At 37.9% G+C, this 20,603-nt stretch overlaps 2 protein-coding genes across 3 annotated transcripts in view; one reads left to right on the forward strand and one right to left on the reverse strand.

Moving 5' to 3' along the window:
• Nucleotides 1-528: 528 nt before the first annotated feature.
• The window catches only part of LRRC63 (leucine rich repeat containing 63), a 41,408-nt gene continuing 21,333 nt past the window's right edge, over nucleotides 529-20,603 (reverse strand). For both annotated transcript variants that reach the window (XM_047723468.1, XM_047723467.1), the window contains exons 6-10: nucleotides 10,547-10,645; nucleotides 10,173-10,309; nucleotides 7,111-7,194; nucleotides 3,839-4,078; nucleotides 529-1,668 (exon numbers count right to left, since the gene is read on the reverse strand). In XM_047723468.1, the coding sequence (XP_047579424.1) occupies nucleotides 1,449-1,668; nucleotides 3,839-4,078; nucleotides 7,111-7,194; nucleotides 10,173-10,309; nucleotides 10,547-10,645 (780 nt within the window). In that variant the 3' untranslated portion in view covers nucleotides 529-1,448. The remainder of the gene's footprint in view (nucleotides 1,669-3,838; nucleotides 4,079-7,110; nucleotides 7,195-10,172; nucleotides 10,310-10,546; nucleotides 10,646-20,603) is intronic.
• The window catches only part of LCP1 (lymphocyte cytosolic protein 1), a 119,208-nt gene continuing 109,845 nt past the window's right edge, over nucleotides 11,241-20,603 (forward strand). The window contains exons 1-2 of the mRNA XM_047723464.1: nucleotides 11,241-11,279; nucleotides 17,822-17,922. Of these exons, the coding sequence (XP_047579420.1) occupies nucleotides 17,859-17,922 (64 nt within the window). The 5' untranslated portion in view covers nucleotides 11,241-11,279; nucleotides 17,822-17,858. The remainder of the gene's footprint in view (nucleotides 11,280-17,821; nucleotides 17,923-20,603) is intronic.

A 20,603-nucleotide genomic window follows, 5' to 3' on the forward strand; every position in this document is an offset into this window, starting at 1 on the left:
GTACCCCTGGGGATAAAAATATATTATATGTTTATAAAAAATAAAATTAAAAAAAAAAAGAAAACTGTTCTTTTTTCCCTACCTTAATTTATTTTATTTCCTATCTCAACATCACATCACCTTGTTATTCAAAGCAAAAATCAACATTTTCAAAATTAAAAAATAATTCTTCCTCCAACAAGCATTTCAGAGACAAAGAGAGACAAAGGTGAGTATGAATAGGCTACATGCCAGTAGGATGTAATCTTATTTTTTATCTTGTTTTAGAGGTATGGATATATTGCATTTTAATACATGTATTTGTTATTATGCTATAAATATCTCCTCTGGATTACTTGCATGATATGGTAGTTACTTCTATATAAAGAATTTTATTCTTTTGCTGGTGAATATGGTATATACTTCTCAAACAACATTTTCTTATTTCTGTTTAAAATCAAACTGAGTCTCAAGGAGGAAAGTATGAGTACCCCAATTTATTGAAATCAACAGTCAGAAAAAAATTTGTCTGGTTTATTTTGTCTTTGATTTAAATAGTACTAAATGAAACACACACACAAACACACCTGACATAATGTGTATTTTCTGACATTCTCTAAAGATAAGATATATATACAAATTTCAATCATTTGATTTTATCAAGTTTTGTCATTAGCAATGACATTTTGGATTTAAGTGTATTTTAAAAAATATACCAAATATGAAACAATTCTGTGCTACTCTAAAATGTCTTTGTTTGTATATCAAAAGGCTTTTACTTTTCTCTTACTGAACACTAATTCTTAAAGCCTCAAGTTCTACTGTATTTGTATGTTGCTCTGCAATGTAATTTTGTAAGTTTTACTTTATTTTTTTGCCAGGCTCTCACTGAAGGCCTGTTGAATGCTGGCAGCAGTCTATGGAGTCAGGCTTTGTGAGATGAGGGTCAGGATAACTGAGAGATTGTACCAGTTTTCTAAGAGCCCGGGTAATGAATTCAAACCACTAAATATAGGACTGGAATGAATCTTTTATTCCCTAAAACAATCCACAATTGAGATGGTTGGCACTGGACGGATTTCCACAGAAATTCACAAAGAGAACTTGGGTACATGACTTTGAACTCATCTGAGACAGGAGCCCCACTGATGACTTTGAAATGCTATCTTATCACTTGGAATGGATGCATGAAAGTGCCAGTTGTAATGTAAATCCTTTTTTTGCAAAGTTTTCCATCATTTCTCATTCGACAGCAAATGTGCTCTAAAAGAAATTTTCTAGATTTCCACTGAAATCCAAAGAACTTTTACTTATCCTTCTTAAGTAATCATTCTGCAACCATTCCCCAACAGTCACAAACTTCCTAAGGGGCTGGGATTACAAAGAGGAGCCACAGAAGAAAGAAGCTGTACTCGCAAAGAAATTAATTACTATAGACATAAACTCTAATGGCTTTTAAAGTGGGACTCCTAAATCATTGCCTGACTTATCAACTCAGAATTTAGAGTTATTTTTCCACTAGGAATACTACCTGAAATAAAACTGCGTTCCTTTACTTCTCTATAGCAGGAAGAAGAACACACAAGAAACAAAATAGGAAGGTGTGTTGTTCCAAAACCGTCATAGGATCGGATGACTCGAAAACCTTCACCGAACATGGGACCTTGACACCATTCACACCTAGATGTGCTGAAAGGGAAGACACTCAAGTCAATATTTAGTAAATCTCTACGGAAGAAAAGACTATTGTGCTTGATGTTGTGTGAGACTCACAGTAGTGTAAAATAGGGCCTTTGTCATTATTGATCTTACCTTTTAATTGAGGAGCTAAGACATACATAAGTAAAAAGTAAATGATAGAAAATAAAGTGGATAAATGTATATAAAACCATCTTGGTTTTCTAAAACAAAAAAGTATAGATGCATAGCAGAAAACACTCTTAAGGATAGATTCCAAGTAGAAAACAGTAATTATTCTTGGTCAGTGTGATCACAGGAAATTTTATGTGCCTTTATAATCTTTTTCTGTATTTTCCAAACTTTCCATAATAATTATGCATTATTTTATAGTTCAAAATAATGATACTATTTAAAAAAAAATAAAGGGACTATATCATAGCTTTGTACAGGATGAGTGTCTATATATATTTTTAAAGGCTCCTGAATCAGTTAAAAAAAAAGACATCAACCCCATTTGTCCACTGACATTAGCACATGAACAGACTATTCACAGAAGAAGAAACTTGAATGTCTAGAGAACATTGAGAAGGGGAGCTTCTCAATCTCAGTAATCAGAGAGGACAGGTACCATTTCATAATCATCAGATGGGCAAAATGGAGAAGTCTGACAGTAAGACATTTGGTGAGGACGGGAATCATCAGGAACACTCAGACTTTCTTGGTGGTGTAGAAATTGGTGTAATTTGCCAATTTTAGATTTAAAAAATAAAACTTAATATAAAAATGTATACATGTTAAAGTCTATGTATAAAATCTCAAAAGTGATTTAACGAAATGTCTTGGACAACTTTTTATTGCAATACATTTTGTTTTGCTTCATAGTAATAGCATCATAATATTCCATAATGTCAATACACCATAATTTATTTTACCACTTTTTAATTGATGCACACTGACGCTGCAGTTATCATCCCTAGTCCTAATTTTGTGTTCACGTGTAACTATTTCTATGAGATGGATTCTGACGATTTACATTTCTATTTCAAGGGGTAAGTAGGATACTGTCTAGTTGCCTTCCACAAAGTTTTTGCCAATTTACAGCACTACTACTGGTATATAGTGATCCAGATTTGGGGCATCCAACGACAAAGTTTAAGGTCAATCATTTTCTTTTTTTTTTTTTTAAAGTTTTTGTTCACTTATTTGACAGAGACCACAAGTAGGCAGAGACAGGTGGCGGGGGAAGCAGGCTCCCTGCTGAGCAGAGAGCCCAATGTGGGGCTCCATCCCAGGACCCTGAGATCGTGACCTGAGCTGAAGGCAGCAGCTTAACCAACTGAGCCACCCAGGCGCCCCTAAGGTCAATCTTTTTAATCTTAATAAAATAAGTAAAATATTTGTTGTTGCCATTGATGTTGCAGTTCCTTGATTACTAGTAAGATTTAACATGCTTCAGGTCCTGGGCCCTTTTCTATTGGTAGATTATTAATCACATTTTCAATTTCTTTGATGATTACTATCTGTTTAGGCTTCCTGCCTTTTGTGGAGTCAATACTGGTAATTTATACACTGCTGGAAAATTTACTTAGGCAGACAACAAAGATTTGTTAAATCAATAATATAAGGACTGGTGAGTGTAAAAATAGTTTCATACCATCGGAAGAAAATACAAGAGAAGCTGAGTGGACTCCTAGTGCACGGGCTTTAGAAACCCTGGTCCTGAAATTAGGCAATGATTCTCACACTGGCCATTAATCCCTGAGGAGGAGAAAATGTTCCAGATAAGGTTGCTCTCTTCCTGGTCTCTTACAAAGTGTTTCCCTGCATAGTCTGCCGGGGACCAAAGAACCCTTTTTTGGAAGAAACCACTTCTGTGTCCTTAGTAATTCACAGGAAAGATTAAAATCACACCGTATAGATGTGGCCAGCCACGCCTCAGCAATTTGTAACTCACACTGGAATTAATTCTCAATTAAACTTGAGAATATTAGGAAACAGGCTGAATTCAGACTCCATTATTACTCTGAAGAGACAGAAGGAGAAATTTAAAGAATTCTATGTATGTTCGAGGCTGCGATATGGATGTGTTAATAGTAGAACTGTCATCTGGCCTCTAAGGAACAACATTTTAAATGCTTAAAGGTGTATTTTCATTAAAAGGGCGTCAGAATCTGCTCACCATTTGAGTAGCTTTTGAATTTCTGCTGGGATCACATTATAATATTCACGTAGATTATTTTTTAAAAAGAAAAAAGAAGCAATTTGAGTAAGGGATGGTGGGCTATTCAAAGAATTCTCCTTCCAAAACATAGGATGAGTGAAAGTATTCTCAAAGAGGATTTTTTTCAGGTTAAGCTTCAAAATTGCAGATGGAAAAGTCGTCAGTTCATTCCCATCGACATTCAGTTTTTCAAGTGATCTGCAAATAAAGGAAACCAAATTTAAAAGGTATTTATGCAATTTATAATACCAAAGTAAAATTTTTTGTCCCTGTGTTCCTGCAAATTGGCATCAAAGGTAGTAGCAATAACGTCCAAGTGCTTAAGTATTTCCTTAGAACTGGAGAATTACAAAGCAAATGACACGGTTTGTTGTTATGCCGATCAGTGCATTTGTGTGAATAGCAGAGTTAAAGCATGTACTTTGGGTCTCTGCAACATACCATTATGGAAAAAGAAAAATTCTAGTATAGTATAATGATAGAATATATTTTCATAGACAAACTGAACACCAGTACACATTTTTTCCTTCAAGTCTAATCAAAACAGTGGAATTACCACTAGCAAAAAATATCATGTGTTATCTTGCAGTTTTGATTTTTCATCACCTGAATCCCCTTGGCTTTTACTGTGCCATTTGTTTCTGACAACAGCGATTCCTTTGTTCAAAGAGAACAAACATTACTGATTTTCTCATTTTATACGACCTGCCTTGATGGTGTTTTTTTTGTGTTGTTTTTGTTTTGTGTGTGGGTGTGTGCGTTTTTTTTTGTTTTTTTTTTTTTGTTTGTTTGTTTTTTCTTTTTTCAGTTCCTCATCTTTCTACTTAGTGCTGGAGAAAGGCAGAAAAGTATCTGTTTATGAGGGACACATAAAAACAAATCAAAGGCTAGTCCAACTTGCTGGGAGTGAAAAAGGATGACATGCGGACTGTAGGTCAAAATTTGCTGGGAACTCTAGGTTCTCATATGCAGTGTAGTTTCCTCCTCACACAATTTAAATTCTTTGGTGGGATTTGAAACAATGGGGCTAGGAACATGGCCCCTCACCTGTCTTCATCCCACAGCCACAGTCTGACTACTGCACTTGTCACAGTCTGGAAAAGGGAAGCAAAACCCCAGGCTTTACTGTGGTCCCAAAGGAGAGAGCTGGCTGGCATGGTCACTCTGCTCCCTCTAGGGAGCCTTAGGGCCAGCAGCAGAGAGCCCAAAGGACAGCCAGAATAAGTGTGGTGGACTCTAGGGAGATGTCAGTGGAGGTCCCCAAATACCCTTGGCAGAGGCTGCCCCTTCCTGAGTTGCTTTATCTCAGAGGCTTCAGCAGTCTGGGCTCATCCTTCCTCTGGATGAGGTCTGAGGAGTTTGCTAGGCTCAGCAGTCTCTAAAGCTGGAAGAGCTCCACCGGAGACAGCCTTAGCAGCTGAGCATCTGAGCATCGCAGGGAGCAGAGAAACTTCCTCCTGTTAGGTCGCTGACGCTCTCTGAATGGTGCTCTTGTGACTGCCTTTGGTCCTGAGCAGACGGCAGAGCAGCCAAAAGAGAAAAACTGACAAACACACAGAGCGGTGCTCTTGAGGCAATCATGCTCTGGGAGGCAGAGAAATTGGGGTGGAAGCAGGAGAAACACTTAATAAAATTCACACACACACACACACACACACACACACACACACACCCAAGGCAAATAGGAAAAGAAAAAAGTAAATAAACAGTAAATGCAAAGTAAAATGGAAGTAAAATGGAAGAAAAAAACTGAATATATCAGCCATAACAAAGGTGAAGAGGTTGAATTCCCCTATTAAAATATAAAGATTGTCACATGGGAAATTAAATAATTGGTACAAATATTAGAAAAGCAGAGATAAAATCATCTCACTTTACTGTAGATAAGACTATGCTCCTGGAAAACCAAACGAAATCTAGTCAAACTGAGCCAGAATGAAGATAATTTGGGTTATATAGCTTAATTTTATTTATATTTTTTGTTTCTTTTATAATTTTCATTTATTTATTTAGTTTTAAAGTTTTTTTTTTAATTTTTTCAGCATAACAGTATTCATTATTTTTGCACCACACCCAGTGCTCCATGCAATCCGTGCCCTCTACAATACCCACCACCTGGTGCCCCCAACCTCCCACCCCCTATATAGCTTAATTTTAAATTCATGTAAGGAAGGACATAGCTTTTCTCTATTCTGTAGGGGCAATAGTTGGCTAGAAATGAAAATTATAGAAAATGTTACATTCATAATAACAACACAATTATAGAATACTTAGAGAAGGTTAGTAATAAAGGACTTAATGTGAAGGGAGTCATAAATCTTTTAAAAGATTTTATTTATTTTAGAGAGAGTGGGGGGCGGGGGTGGAAGGGGCAGAGAAGGAGGGAGAGGGAGAGGGAAAGAATCTCAAGCAGACTCTGTGCAGAGCCTGATTTGGGTCTGGATGTGGGGCTCGATCTCACAACCCTGAAATCATGACTTGAGCTGAAAACAAGAGTCAACCTCTAGGCACCCCAAGTCATAAATTCCTATGAAGGACATAAAACAAGATCTGAACAAATGAAAAAATATGCTCTGTTTTAGGATGAAAATATTTATTAACATCAGAAATGTAAATTCTTCGAAACCTATATGTAAACTCAAGACAATTCCAATTGAAGTCTCAATTTTGTGTTTATTTTTTGGGGGGGTAGAGGGGCTTGGAAGTATATTAAATGCTCTTAAAACTCATGATCTAAAGAGAATAGTTAAAAGGCTATTATTGAAAAACAATCTCCCTCCTAATTATTAAAAATTATTCTAAAGTCATAATCAAAAGAGTATAATCAAAGGAGTACTGATCTGTAAGGACAGAGATGAACTTCAGATGTGAGATTTAAAAAATCAATGTGAGAAAGAATCAGGGCTTCTTATTAGGCTTACACTGTTATATGTATTTCCTTATCCCGAAGAAATAAAACTGATAACTATAGGTGTACATCCAGAAAAATGGACAAAATGAAGCATGTTATTCTATTAAGAAGCCTTCAGTACAACTTTTAAATAATTACTGAAAATGTTATGTCTTAAAATGCCAGTCATTCAAGTTACGTTTTCATAAATGTGATGTTTCATATATTAGGTTTTGTGGCTATTAAATGTATGAATGAACTTAGTTTTCTCCAACACAGTCATCACCAAATATGTCCTGACAGGGCATATGGCTTTGTGTACTTACAACTTTCAGAATACCTGAGTTTCTGGATTTCATTAGGAATGGAAGCAATACCATTGTAGGAAATATCAAGGTCCTCAAGATGGGACAAGAGAAATAACCTTAGACAGAAAGAGAAAATGGAATTAAAAATGATTACCTGCTTGTCATTACTAGGCATGAATAAAGAATTAAATACTTGAGCAAAGAGGTAGAAATACGGAGAAACTACATTTTCCTACAATCTTGAAATTTATGGACTTCTTTTCATTATAGGTGGCTTAATGACAATCGAAGTTCCTAAAATGATTCTTCTACCCTTTAAGACGGCTTTGAAATGTTTGGAGCAGATAAAGCCCCATACAGAAAAAGCCTGAGAAATTTCTAAAACATTTAGAGAGAGTCTTTTCTTGGTTGCTGTATTTGTTTCCTAGGGCTGATGTAACCAATGACCACAAGCCAGGTGGCTTAGAGCCACGGACACTTATTCCCTCACAGTTCTGGAGGCTGGAAGTCCAAAATCAAGGTGTTAGTGGTGTTAGTGGAGTCGGTTCTTTCTGGAGTCTGTCAGGGCCCTCCAGTGAGGTTCTGGGATAAAAAAGACAAGAAACAGAAAAAAAAGGGGGAAAAAACCCCCAAAAACCAAAAAAACAAGGCAAGGAGAGAGACACATTCTGGTGATCTCATTACCTCTTAAATGAACAAAAAAATCCCGTGTATTTCATGAACAAATGCTATCCTAAAGCTTTGGGAAAAAGAAGAAACCTTTTGGATTTTTTAAGTGATGGATTGTCTTTATTTTAGAAGAAAACTAAATAGACCTTTTCGTGGTCACAAAACTTCAAACATTTCATCTGAGAGCATTGAGTATACCTTTCCATAGTATAATCAAGGGCATAACTGTAACTGTAGAGGGCCTATCTGTAAGGGGCATAGCTAAGATGAGGACCCAGTTCTTTGTGCCTCCAGAACCTGGGCTTTGGTATCTGCATTTGCATAGCTTATGCCCCAACCAGCTCAGGGCAAAAATAGTAGCAACAAAAACTTAGGCCTCAGTTGACTTTGTGCTGTCGATCTCCCCTTGATAGGCATACATAACCCATGTTATTTGATTAAAAAAATATATACTGCTTCGGAGGGGCCTGGGTGACTCAGCTGGTTGAGTGTCTGCCTCTGGCTCAGGGTGTGATCCTAGTGTTCTGGGATCGAGCCCTGTCTCAGGCTCCCTGCTCTACAGGGAACCTGATTCTCCCCTCCTGCTCCCCCTGCCTGAGCTCTCTCTTTCTGTCAAGTAAATAAATAAAATCTTGAAAAATATATATATACTGCTTTATTTTAGGAACTCTAATATTTTTTAGAAATAGCTCCTTAAAACTTTTTGAGCATAACCAATAGTTAACCAATAGTTCAAACTAATTTGCTTAATCTCTAAATAGTGAGTAATGTTGACCCTGTAGCTATGAACAAGTTGTAGTTGCTTTAGGAATTTTTACATTTTGTTTAAATGACACAGAGTTATTAAAGGTCATAATTACAATTTTACAGATTAAATATAAATTTTATTTAGATGTACATATTCATATATGCATATATACATATATATGGGTCTCTATATGCATACATATATGTAGCTGTGTGTGTATATATGTATATATACACAGGGTTATGTGTGGTGCATATTTACAAATATATATATATATATATATATACATATACACACACACACACAGAGAAAAATATAGATACATGTGTACACACAGATTAGTAGACACACATGTATTACTTAGCTCTGTTCCCAGGGTGTCTAGAAACAATGTTATCCCAGTAGCACTGGGACTTCTAGCACCCAGATCTCGGTTTTAAATACCATCTTCCAATAAAAAGGAAGCAGAGTTTGCTTAGAGAAACAGCTGCTTCTAGAATCAAGGCAGGGAAAATACAATTTATATTACTGTTGAAAAAATAGATGATTTAAATAGAAATAAAATACACACAATGCAATATTCTTACTTTTAGTGTTGATTTGTTATACATGTATTATGTGTAATGTAAAATGCATTTATATATAGGAATGGTATAAGTTTTACATGCTTTTTTATTCTTTTAAATGACTGAATAGTTTTACAGTTTATTATTGCAGAATTTGTTGGATTGATAAACATAAACAATGCTGGGTGAACAACTTTATAAATGAATTTTGATGCATTTCCTTAATTTTGGTGAGAATCTTCTTTACAAAATGTTCAACTGTATAAGAGTCCTTGTCCCTTTGCCCTTAATCCACATCCAATTTGTTTAACTGAAAGATGTATGTCGTTTTGCATTTGGCTAAGGTTTTGGTTTAAGAATTAAATAATCACCAGTCCATAAGTCTGGAAAAATTCCATCTCTTTTATACCCAAATATCAACATTCTTTTTTTTTTTTAAAGATTTTATTTATTTATTTGACAGAGAGAGAGAGAGATCACAAGTAGACAGAGAGGCAGGCAGAGAGAGAGAGAGAGAGAGGGAAGCAGGTTCCCTGCTGAGCAGAGAGCCCGATGCGGGACTCAATCCCAGGATCCTGAGATCATGACCTGAGCCGAAGGCAGCGGCTTAACCCACTGAGCCACCCAGGCGCCCAAATATCAACATTCTTATTAAAGGATGATACATATCATATTGGCTAATTTCTTGATTTATAGATTAGGAAATTGAGACCAAGAAGGTTAAGTGATTCCCCAGCTAAAACAGATGATTATCCATTTTGAAGTTAAAAGTCTAGATTTCCTAATTCCATATGCAGTGTCCTTTCCAAATGCACAAAGGCTATCAAGAGATCAGTGCAAGTTTCTCACTCGAGCCTTTTTCTGTAATTGGTGTTCATTTAATCCATACTCAAATAATGGATCTCTAGATGAGCATTCACTAGCCCCTCACTAGCTGCCATCTGTGTAGCTGCTAGGATTGCTTTTAACACAATGATAAGAAGCAAGTCAGCTAACTGGAAGAGAATGGGAATCATTCAGTTGCTAGCTGCTTTCAAAAGGGAAATTGATCTCTTTCTAAATTATAAGCTCTTTATTTTCTGTGCTCATAGTCTCAAGCCATTGACCTTACCCAGGTGGAAGAGTAGTAATCCAATTAAAGGCAATGCTGAAAACTCTAAGGAGCTTAAGTTGCTGAATTTCAGAAGAGATTTCTTTGATAGGATTATTTCTTAGTAATAGTATTTGTAAATTTTTAAGACAAAGTATCTGAAGAACAGAAAAGAGAAACAAACATGATAGAATGATCAAGTATCACAGATCTCGACTTGGTACATTTATAAACCCTTTGAACTAATGTAGTAGAATCAACGAATGAACATTGATTGGCTGTATCACCTGTCTCTTTTTTGCTCTTTTCCAGGGTATCATAAATGTCTATTTTTTATTATAATTATTATTAATAAGAAATTAGTGCAATATACACAATGATAAAAATGGACTCACTTCTGTGGGGAAGTAACTGATGTCATTGAAGGATAAGTTAAGATATACCAATTGGGAGGCCAAAATCGTTAAGTCTGGACAATTTGTGATAAAAAAGCCCTAAAAGAAAGTGACAAGTGATAAGAGGTTAATTAACAATGCACAAAATATTTTATACCGAAGAAAAATAAATGAGCACATAACTGAGGACAGGCTTGACACAGTACACTAACAAGGCTATACTCATCTTCCATTCATTTGTTAGTCCTGCCATAATAAAATTCCCTAAATATGGAAAGGTAGAAAACCAAATAGAAACTCTGCTAAGTATCTGTTATAATAAGTTTAGTGTTAGATGTGTGACAGGAATTATTTTGATTAACGGCAAACAAACATTTATAGAGTATCCATTGTGTGCTGAAATGTAATTAACTTTTATATTTAATTATCTCTTTTATCTTATTTTTCTTGTTTTCTACCTCTTTTGCCGTTATCATTCTATTATCTAATGTCTATCTAAAATTTCTTGTTTAAATATGGCCAATTCTGATTGAGGAAAACTATGTGCTGCTGTGAACTAAATGTTTGCGCTACCCACAAACCTTTATGTTAAAGTCCCAAACCCCAATGTGATGGCATTTAGAGGTGAGGCTTTGTGAGGTAATAGGATTAGATGGGTCTTAAGGGTGAGCCCTTATAATGGGATTAGTGCCATATAAGAAGAAGAAGGGGCCAGAGCTCTCTTTTCCACCAGGTAAGAATATAGGAAGAAAGTAGGTGTGAACAAGAGATCTCTAACCAGGAGACAAATCAGCTGACACCCCTCAATGATGGACTCCAGGGCTGCCAGAACTGTGAGAAATTAATGATATTTTGTCATAGCAGTCAGAACTGATTAAGACATGTTTGGTGTCCTCAGTATCTTTAACACTCCAGGATAATTGAAACACTTGTTTCTTAAGGGTCATAGAATCAGTAGTGGTCATCTGAATGGACCAAGGGATCATTGTTGGATGATGAGACCTCAGCTTGTAGAAAACGGGAACATCATTGCAGGTGCATTAGACTATGCCACATATCATATGAGAATGAAGTCTCATGGCTAAAGAACCTTAAGTTGAGTACTGGTTTCAAGACTGACCTTTTACTGAAGTATTACTATTTGTAATATGTTTATAGACAAAAGTAGGTGGTCTTTTTTTCCTGTCATAAACACTTTTCTCTGCAGAACTGGTGCTGTACTTACAGAGCAGATATGTGTTTATCATAGTCTCTAATCATTTCACTTAGTGTGCTCAGACAACTAGATGCCTTTACATTTCCTTTTGCCTGGAAATTTCTTCCCTCATGTCATCCCATGAACTATATAGTCTCACCTCATCAGTGGCCAGCACAGAGTCAGCTGTCTACTCATATGTCATCTGGCCAGAGAGGCCTTCCTAACCAACCTATGACAGATAGCAACCTCTCAAACCAGTGATCCAGCAATGATTCCCTGTCCCTGTCACTTGCCTTATTTTTCTTCATAGTTCTTATAATCATAGGACAGACTATGTATAAATATATGTCTGATCTCACCCCACTAAACTTTAATAAGCTCTATGAAACAGGCATTCTCCTCTGTTTGGCACACTGACATATAGTTAAAATACATAGTTTACCACTGGCACATGGGGGGTTCTTGATAAATATTGGCTGAATGAGTGAATATCCGGAAAACCTTCATGTTTGCCTCATGTAATCCCCAGGCCATCACTAGGAGGCTGGGTCCACCACGGTACCCCTGGTCTCTCTTTACCATCCCATCATAAAACCCGTTTTGCTGTGGTTATCATGCAAGGCTATGTGGAACTAAGCCGTAGATGAGTGTGGTCCAAGATGGCGGAGGAGTATGAGACCTTGATTTCAATCTGGTGCCAGGAGTTCAGCTAGATAGCTATCAAACCACTCTGAACACCTATGAACTCAACAGGAGATCAAAGAAAAGATAGCAACAACCTTAGTAACAGAAAAGCGAAGCCAGTTTTTGCAAGGTAGGACATGTGGAGAGTGAATGGAGGCGATATATGGGAAGAGGAGACTGCGGGCGGGGGGGCGGCTCCAGGCAAGCGGTGAAGCAACGGAGCACAAAATCAAACTTTAGAAGTCTGCTCCCTTGAGGGACGTTGCTCCAGAGGCTAAGCGTGGAGTGGAGCCCTCATGGGGACAGTGTGGTCTCAGGACCCTACGGTGGTTTTAGAAAGACCAGGGCTGTCTGAGGGTAGCTCTGCCACCCTCATATATATATGGGGTGGAGAAGCTGGCCACAGAGACAGAGCCGAGGAGTGGGCTTTCAGCTCGGGGTTACCTTAAACCATGATCCGAGGCACAGTTGGGCCACTGCTTTTAGAGGAGGGGTTCAACAAGTGAAAGAACTGGGGAAACTCCCTTTCTTACCCCCAGGAGGAGTGGTTTTGGAGCACAACTGCAGGAATCAGCTAGGTTTGAGCCTCCAAATGGGGCTGTGCACCTGAGATGGAAACACTTGGTTGCAGGCCGGGTGAGCATGGAGTGTGGCTGGAGGACCAGGGATGGGAGTGACTGACTGCTTTTATCCGAGGGTGTATTGAGGAGTGGGGCCCCAAGCTCTTGGCTCTTCCTGGCCGGAGACTAGGAGGCTGCCATTTTCATTCCCGTCCTCCAAAGCTCTATGGAAAGTGTTCAGGGAACAAAAGCTCCCAAGACCAAAATCTTTGAGCAGATTGCTTAGCCTGGCCTCTGGCAAGGGCATTGCAATTCTGCCTTGGGCAAAGACATTTGAGAATCACTGCAACAGGCCCCTTCCCCAGCGTTCAGCAAGAACATCCAGCCAAGACCAAGTTTACTGATCAATGAACTTGATCAGTGCTAGGGGAATACAGCACATAGAATTCATGGCTTTTTTCCCATGATGCTTTAGTCTTTCAACTTTAAAATTTTTCCTTCTTTTTCTTTTTCTTTTTGTGAATTTTTCTTCTTTCCTTTTTCAACCAACTTCTTATCTCATCAATTCTTTTTTAGAATCTCTTTTAATTTTAATCTTTACTATCTTTACTATTCTATCCCTTCATTATGTTTAACTTTATTTATTTATTTAACCTTATTGTATTTAACCTTATTTTTTGTATATATAGAAGTTTTTCTTTCTTTAAAAATTTGGGTTGCTGTTTCTTCTAACAGACCAAAATACACCCCAAATCCAGTGTATGGCTCTGTTCCATTCACCAGCCTGATCATAGTTTTTTTTCTTTTCCCCCCAGTTTTGGGTCTCCTTTGGTTGTTTAGTGTATATTTCTAGGGTCATTGTTACCCTTTTAGCATTTTGTTCTCTCATCCATCTATTCTTCTCTGGACAAAATGGGAAAACTCACCTCAAAAAAAAGAGCAAGAGGCAGTACCGATTGCCAGGGGCCTAGTCAATATGGACACTAGTAAGATGTTGGATCTAGAGTTCAGAATGACAATTATAAAGATATGAGCTGGTCTTGAAAAAAGCATAGAAGACACTAGAGAATTCCTTTCTGGAGAAGTAAAATCTAACCAAGTCGAAATCAGAAAGGCTATTAATGAGGGGCAATCAAAAAGGAGGCTCTAACTGCTAGGATAAATGAGGCAGAAGAGAGAATTACTGATATAGAAGACTAAATGATGGAGAATAAAGAAGCTGAGCAAAGATAAATAGCTACTGGATAACAAGGGGAGAATTCGAGAGATAAGTGAGACCACAAGATGAAACAATATTAGAATAATTATGATCCTGGAAGAAGAAGAAAGAGAAAGAGGGGCCGAAGGTATATTGGAGCAAATTATAGTGTAGAACTTCCACAATGTGGGGGAAGAAACAGGAATCAAAATCTAGGAGGCACAGAGAACCCCCCTCAAAATCAATAAAAATAGGTCCATGCCCCGTCATCTAATAGTAAATCAAGTCTTAGAGACAAAGAGAAAATCCTGAAAGCAGCTCAGCACAAGAGGTCTGTAGCCTACAAAGGTAGAAATGTTAGGTTGGCAGCAGACCTATCCACAGAGACCTGGCAGGCCAGACAGGACTGGCATGATATATTCAGAGCACCAAATGAGAAAAGTATGCAGCCAAGAATATTATTCAGCTAGACTGTCACTGAAAATAAGAGGAGGATAAAAAGCTTCTAGGACAGACAAAAACTAAAAGAATTTCCAAACACCAAACCAGCCTTACAGGAAATATTGAAGGGGTCCTCTAAGCAAAGAGAGAGCCTAAAAGTAACAGACCAGAAAGGAACAGAGACAATATACAGAAACAGTCACCTTACAGGTAATACAATGGCCCTAAAGTCATATCTTTCAATAGTTACCCTGAATGTAAATGGGGTAAATGCCCCAATCAAAAGACATAGGTTATCAGAATGGATAAAAAAACAAGACCCATTGATATGCTGACTGCAAAAAAACTCATTTTAGACCCTGGGGCTCCTGGGTGGCTCAGTGGGTTAAAGTCTCTGCCTTCAGCTCAGGTCATGGTCTCAGGGTCCTGGGATCGAGCCCCGCATCGGGCTCTCTGCTCAGCAGGGAGCCTGCTTCTCTCTCTCTCAGTCTGCCTCTCTGCCTACTTGTGATCTCTCTCTCCATCAAATAAATAAATAAAAATCTTAAAAAAAAACTCATTTTAGACCCAAAGAAACCACCAGATTTAAAGTGAGAGGGTGGAAAACCACTTACCATGCTAAGGGACATCAAAAGAAAGCTAGGGTGACAACCTTTATATAAAATTAGGTTTTAAACCAAAGATTATAAAAAGAGATGAGGAAGGACACTATATCATACTTAAAGAGTCTATCCAACAAGAAGATCTAACAATTTAAAATATCTATGCCCCTAACATGGGAGCAGCCAAGTATACAAGTCAATTAATAAAAAAAAAAAAAAAAAAATCAAAGAAAAAATGAACAATACAATAGTAGTAGGGAACTTTAACATCTCCTTCACTGAAATGGACAGATCATCCAAGCAAAAGATCAACACACTGGACTCACTGGACCAGATGGACATCACAGATATATTCAGAACATTCCATCCCAAAACAACAGAATACACATTCTTCTCTAGTGTATATCCAGAATAGATCACATCCTGGGTCATAAATCAGGTCTCAACTGGTACCAAAAATTGGGATCATTCCCTGCATATTTTCAGACCACAATGCTTTGGAACTCAAACTCAATAACAACAGGAAAGGTGGAAAGAACACAAATACATTGAGTCTAAAGAGCATCCTAGTAAAGAATAAATGTGTCAACCAGGAAATTAAAGGAGAATTTTAAAAATTCATGGAAACAAATGAAAACAAAAACACAACTATTCAAAATATATGGGATGCAGCAAAAGCAGTCCTAAGAGGAAAAATATATAGCATACAAGACTTTCTCAAGAAACAAGGAAGGTCTCAAGTATACAACCTAACCCTACACCTAAAGGACCTGGAGAAAGAAGAGCAAATAAAGCTTAAACCCAGCAGGAGAAGAGAAATAATAAAGATCAGAGCAGCCATCAAAAATATGAAATCTTGCCATTTGCAACAATGTGGATGGAATTAAAGGGTATTATGCTAAGTGAAATGAGTCAATCAGAGAAAGACAATTATATGATCTTGCTGATATGTGGAATTTGAGAATTAAGGCAGAGGATCATAGGGGAAGAGAGGAAAAAATGAAACAAGACAAAACCAGAGCGTGAGATAAACTAAGAGACTCTTAATCTCAGAAAACAAACTGAGGGTGCTGGAGTGGAAGGGGTGGAAAGGATGGGGCATCTAGATGATGGATATTGGGGAGGGTTTGTGTTATGGTGAGCGGTGTGTATTGTGTAAGACCAATGAATCACAGACCTATTCCCCTGAAACAAGTAATACATTATATATTAATAATAAAAAACAAAGTTAAATTAAATTATTTCAAAAAAAGGGGGAAAAAGGTACTAAGCACTAAGAATGTGGAGGCCTTCCCAATCTCTTGAACTGCTCTAGCAAGCATTAAGTTCTTATATCTGGGTCTGTATTAGATTAATCAGTACACTTGTTTTGTATAAGTTTTTGTTCATAGAAAGTCTACTTCTTTTAATAAGGCCCTGAACTAGATCAGGAATTATGACCTTTAATTCTTTTATATCACCCACAGAGCTCAAGATTCTACTCTGGAGTCTAATATTTTTTAAAATAATATTAAGGGCTGTGGAAATAAAGTTTTTCTTCACTAGTTCCACCCAACTCTTTAAAAGCTACATTCGTTCTCCATCTAAAGCAAGGATTAGCAAACTACACTCTGCCACCTGTTTTTCTAAGTTAAGGTTTTCTGGAACATAGCCATGCTCATAAGTTTAAGTATTGTATATAGCTGCTTTTGCATTATATAACAGAGTTGAGTGACAGAGACCATACAACTCTCAAAGCCTATGATTTTTTTATCCAACCCTTTGCAGAAAAACTCACCAACCTCTGATTTAAAGTAATTCATTCCTGGGGCATCTGGGTGACTCAGTTAAGCATCCTACTTTTGATCTCAGCTCAGGTGTTGATATCAGTGTTGTGAATTCAAGCCCCATGTAATGAATGAATGAAGAAATAAATGAATAAATGAATAAATAAAGTAATTCACTTCAAAGGGCATTCTATTGACTGGCTCAGTCAGTAGAGTATGTGACTCTTGATCTCAGGATTGTTAAGTTCAAGACCCATGTTAGCTGTGCAGATTACTTAAAAACAAAATCTTAAAAAAATAAAAGCAGTTCACTATAAAACCAGATAATCTGATTGCTCACTTATCCTAATGGTTAATGACCTTATTTCAAACCAACCTTCTCACTAAAACCAAGAAAGTAAACAAACACAACACAATAAATATTTGGAGAATTACCAAGGTAGCTAGGTCTTAATAAGCCAAACTTTTAGAAAGAAGAGAATCTCAGGATAGTAGACAGAACACTCAACACTACTTTTCTCCCTAAGTCATTTGCCTAATCAAAAGCTGTGGACAAGCTAAGTTGAGCAGAATTATAGCCAGTCTAATAGGGCCAGAGAGATAAAAATTGGAATTCACGGCTTACCGAGGACAAGGGGGTCTCAGACTTGGTATGAAAGGGCTGAAAGGCTACAGCCCTAGGAGTAAAAGTTAACCGGAAATCTCTATAAAGATTGAAGCTTAGATCAAAATAAAGCATTTTGAGGCTTCTGGTCCAAGATGGTGACATAGAGAGACCCTGAACTCACCTTCTCCATGCACTTGCCCCTTCTACATCTATTTACAGAGCAATTCCTTCTGAAGAAGAACTGAGAGCTGACTGAATGGCTTCTGCACAACAAAAGATAGAGAAACCATGCAGAGGACATCAGAAGAGATGGAAACACGGTAAGGCAGGGAGCCTCCACCCCCACCCCAAACACTTCCTCTGGAACTGCAGAGGGGAGGGACAGTACTGAGGGACCAGTACCAGATTCATCTACCCTGAGGCACAGAGAAAAAGCCATGGTTTCAAAGAGCAACTAGAATATAAGAGATGCAGTCCTAGAACTCTGCCAAATGGTAGGGGAGCTGCTGGAACTCTATGGACCGGAGGGGCTGGTGAACACCATGTTTAACATTTCCTCTCCACGGACAGAGCAGACAGGAGCAGGCTCTGGGCACCAGAGTGAGTCTGCTTGTCTCAGTGAGCCTTGGTCCCCTAGCCCACGCCAGCTCTAACCACCCCACTAAGGCAGCCGCAAGATGGTACACACTGGGACGCTCCTAGTCAATACTCACTACAGCTCCAGCAATCAACGCAAGGTGGTGGTGCGGGCGCGAACCACCCCAGAACACTCCAGGCCTGACCCACTTTGTCTCCAGATGGCTTGTTAGGGCGCCCCTAGTGGAGTGCTCTAGGACTTCCTGGCTCATGCCTGTTTGGCCCCAGCAGCCCCACCAGGGTATTCCCTATGCAAAACATCCCAAGGAACCCCCAGCGTGCCCCCTGCCTCAGCTCCAGCCACCCCATTAGCACCCCCTGCACAGAGCACCCCAGTACACCCTGATCTGTGCCCCATCTCAGTTCCAGCCACCCTATCAGAGTTACCCTGAGCTGAGCATGCTAGGACCACTTGGCTTGCACCCACTTCAGCTCCAGCTGTCCCATCAGAGAACCCTCTGCACAAAGAGTCCTAGGACCACCCCAGCCCATACCCACTTCCGCTCCAGCCATCCCACCAGGGTAGCCCCAGCTCAGAGGGCTCTGGGATCCCCAGCCCATACCAGCCACAGCGAAAGACTGGTAAATGTCAAAAGGACACAGAAACCGACTTGAATGTCTTTTACTAATGAAATCTAGAATAACTTAAGAATAAAAATCAGTAACAGTATGACAGATTATACTCACCACATGAAACAAATTGAACATTTGATGAGAAATAGGATTATTTGCATAGTTTTTACATATTAAGTGCAAAGGGGAAGAAAGAGTAACAGTGCAGAAGCTCTAAAGATACCACTTTAAACAAGTAATCTAAGTAAACCCTGTTAGTAATGGGATAAATTGAAATAATGTACCATGTGATAAGATAAAATTAAAGAAAAAATTTTGAGATATTAATGCCAACATTGAATGACCTATATCTAATCACTGGAAAATATAAGAAAAACCCACAGTAATGCACATTTTGCAAAATAACTTGCCTGTAATTTTTAAGTTTCAAAGTCATGAAAGTCAATGAAAGCTGGAAACGTATCAGCTTGAAAGAAACTGAAACAACTGTATTCAGCTTGTGACCCTGGATTAGATCCCTCTGTGATAAAGAACATTATGGGGTAAATTAGCAAACTTCAAGTGGGATCTCTTGGTTGAATAGAGTTACGTAGGAGAATGCCCTTGCTTGTAGGGAATATGTGCTTAAGTATTCCGGGGTAATGAAGTACTTCTGTGGGCTTCCTTTGTACTTTTCTTGCAACACCTCTGTAATTTTTAAATCATTTCAAAATTAAAATATTCAAAAATACAACATTTTGAACCTTGGGGGATATAGTTAAAGTTATGATTACAGAAAAATTTGGAGTCTTAAATACAAAAACAAGAAAAGGAAAGGCTGAAAATCAGCCTTTTCATAGGAAGCCCACATTCATATAAAGAAGTTAGAAAAAGGACGGCAAATAAATCCTTCCAAAAGAAGAAAGATATTAATAATAAAGATAAGAGCAAAAATTAATAAAATAAAACCAGAATGGTAAGAATCAGCAAATCAAAAAGCTCACCACATGAAAAACAAATAAGGGAATACTACCAGAGTTTGTTTTTGTTTTTTTTTTAACTGTCCCCCTCCTGAGTTTTTAATTTTAGTCATTCTATAGAATATGCTGTGCAATCTGACTGTGGTTTCAGTTTGTCATCCTTGATGAGCAATGACGAGAACATTTTCATGTTATGGTTGGCCCTTAGTATATCATCCTTTGTAAAGATATGTCAAAGTCTTCTGTCCTTTCTTTTTCTCGTGTGTGTGTGTGTGTGTGTGTGTGTGTGTGGCAGAATTCTAGATGACCTCTGTGACTTTGACCCTGGTGATAGTCCTATGTCAGTTTTTAAACTTTTGACTTTGTTTCCAGCAACCACGCTAAATTTACTTATTGGTAGGATTGTTTTGAGATTCCTTAAGATTCGCTACATAAACGGTTGTGTTGTATGCCAATGAAGATAGTTTTACTTCTTCCTAATCTTTCTTATCTTATGTAAGTGGCTAAAATCATCATTACAATGTAGGATAAAAGTGAAGGAAAAAATTTTCTTGCCTTGCACCTATCTTAGGGAGAAAGTATTCAATCCTTACTGATTATATATGGTGTTGGTGGCAGAGTTTTCATAGATACTGTTTATTTAATTATGAAAGGTTTCCTTTAACCCTAGTTTACTTAGAGGTATATTTGTTTTCTTTCATCTTTTTAAAAAAGATTTTATTTATCTGAGAGAGAGAGAAAGAGAGAAAGAGAGAGAAAGAACACAAGCCGGGGAGGCACAGAAGGAGAGGCAGAAGCAGACTCCTTTGTGAGCTGGGAGCCCCAACGGGAGG

Source organism: Lutra lutra, chromosome 3 (assembly GCF_902655055.1).
Source record: "Lutra lutra chromosome 3, mLutLut1.2, whole genome shotgun sequence".
In the NCBI taxonomy this organism is placed as follows: Eukaryota; Metazoa; Chordata; class Mammalia; order Carnivora; family Mustelidae; genus Lutra; species Lutra lutra.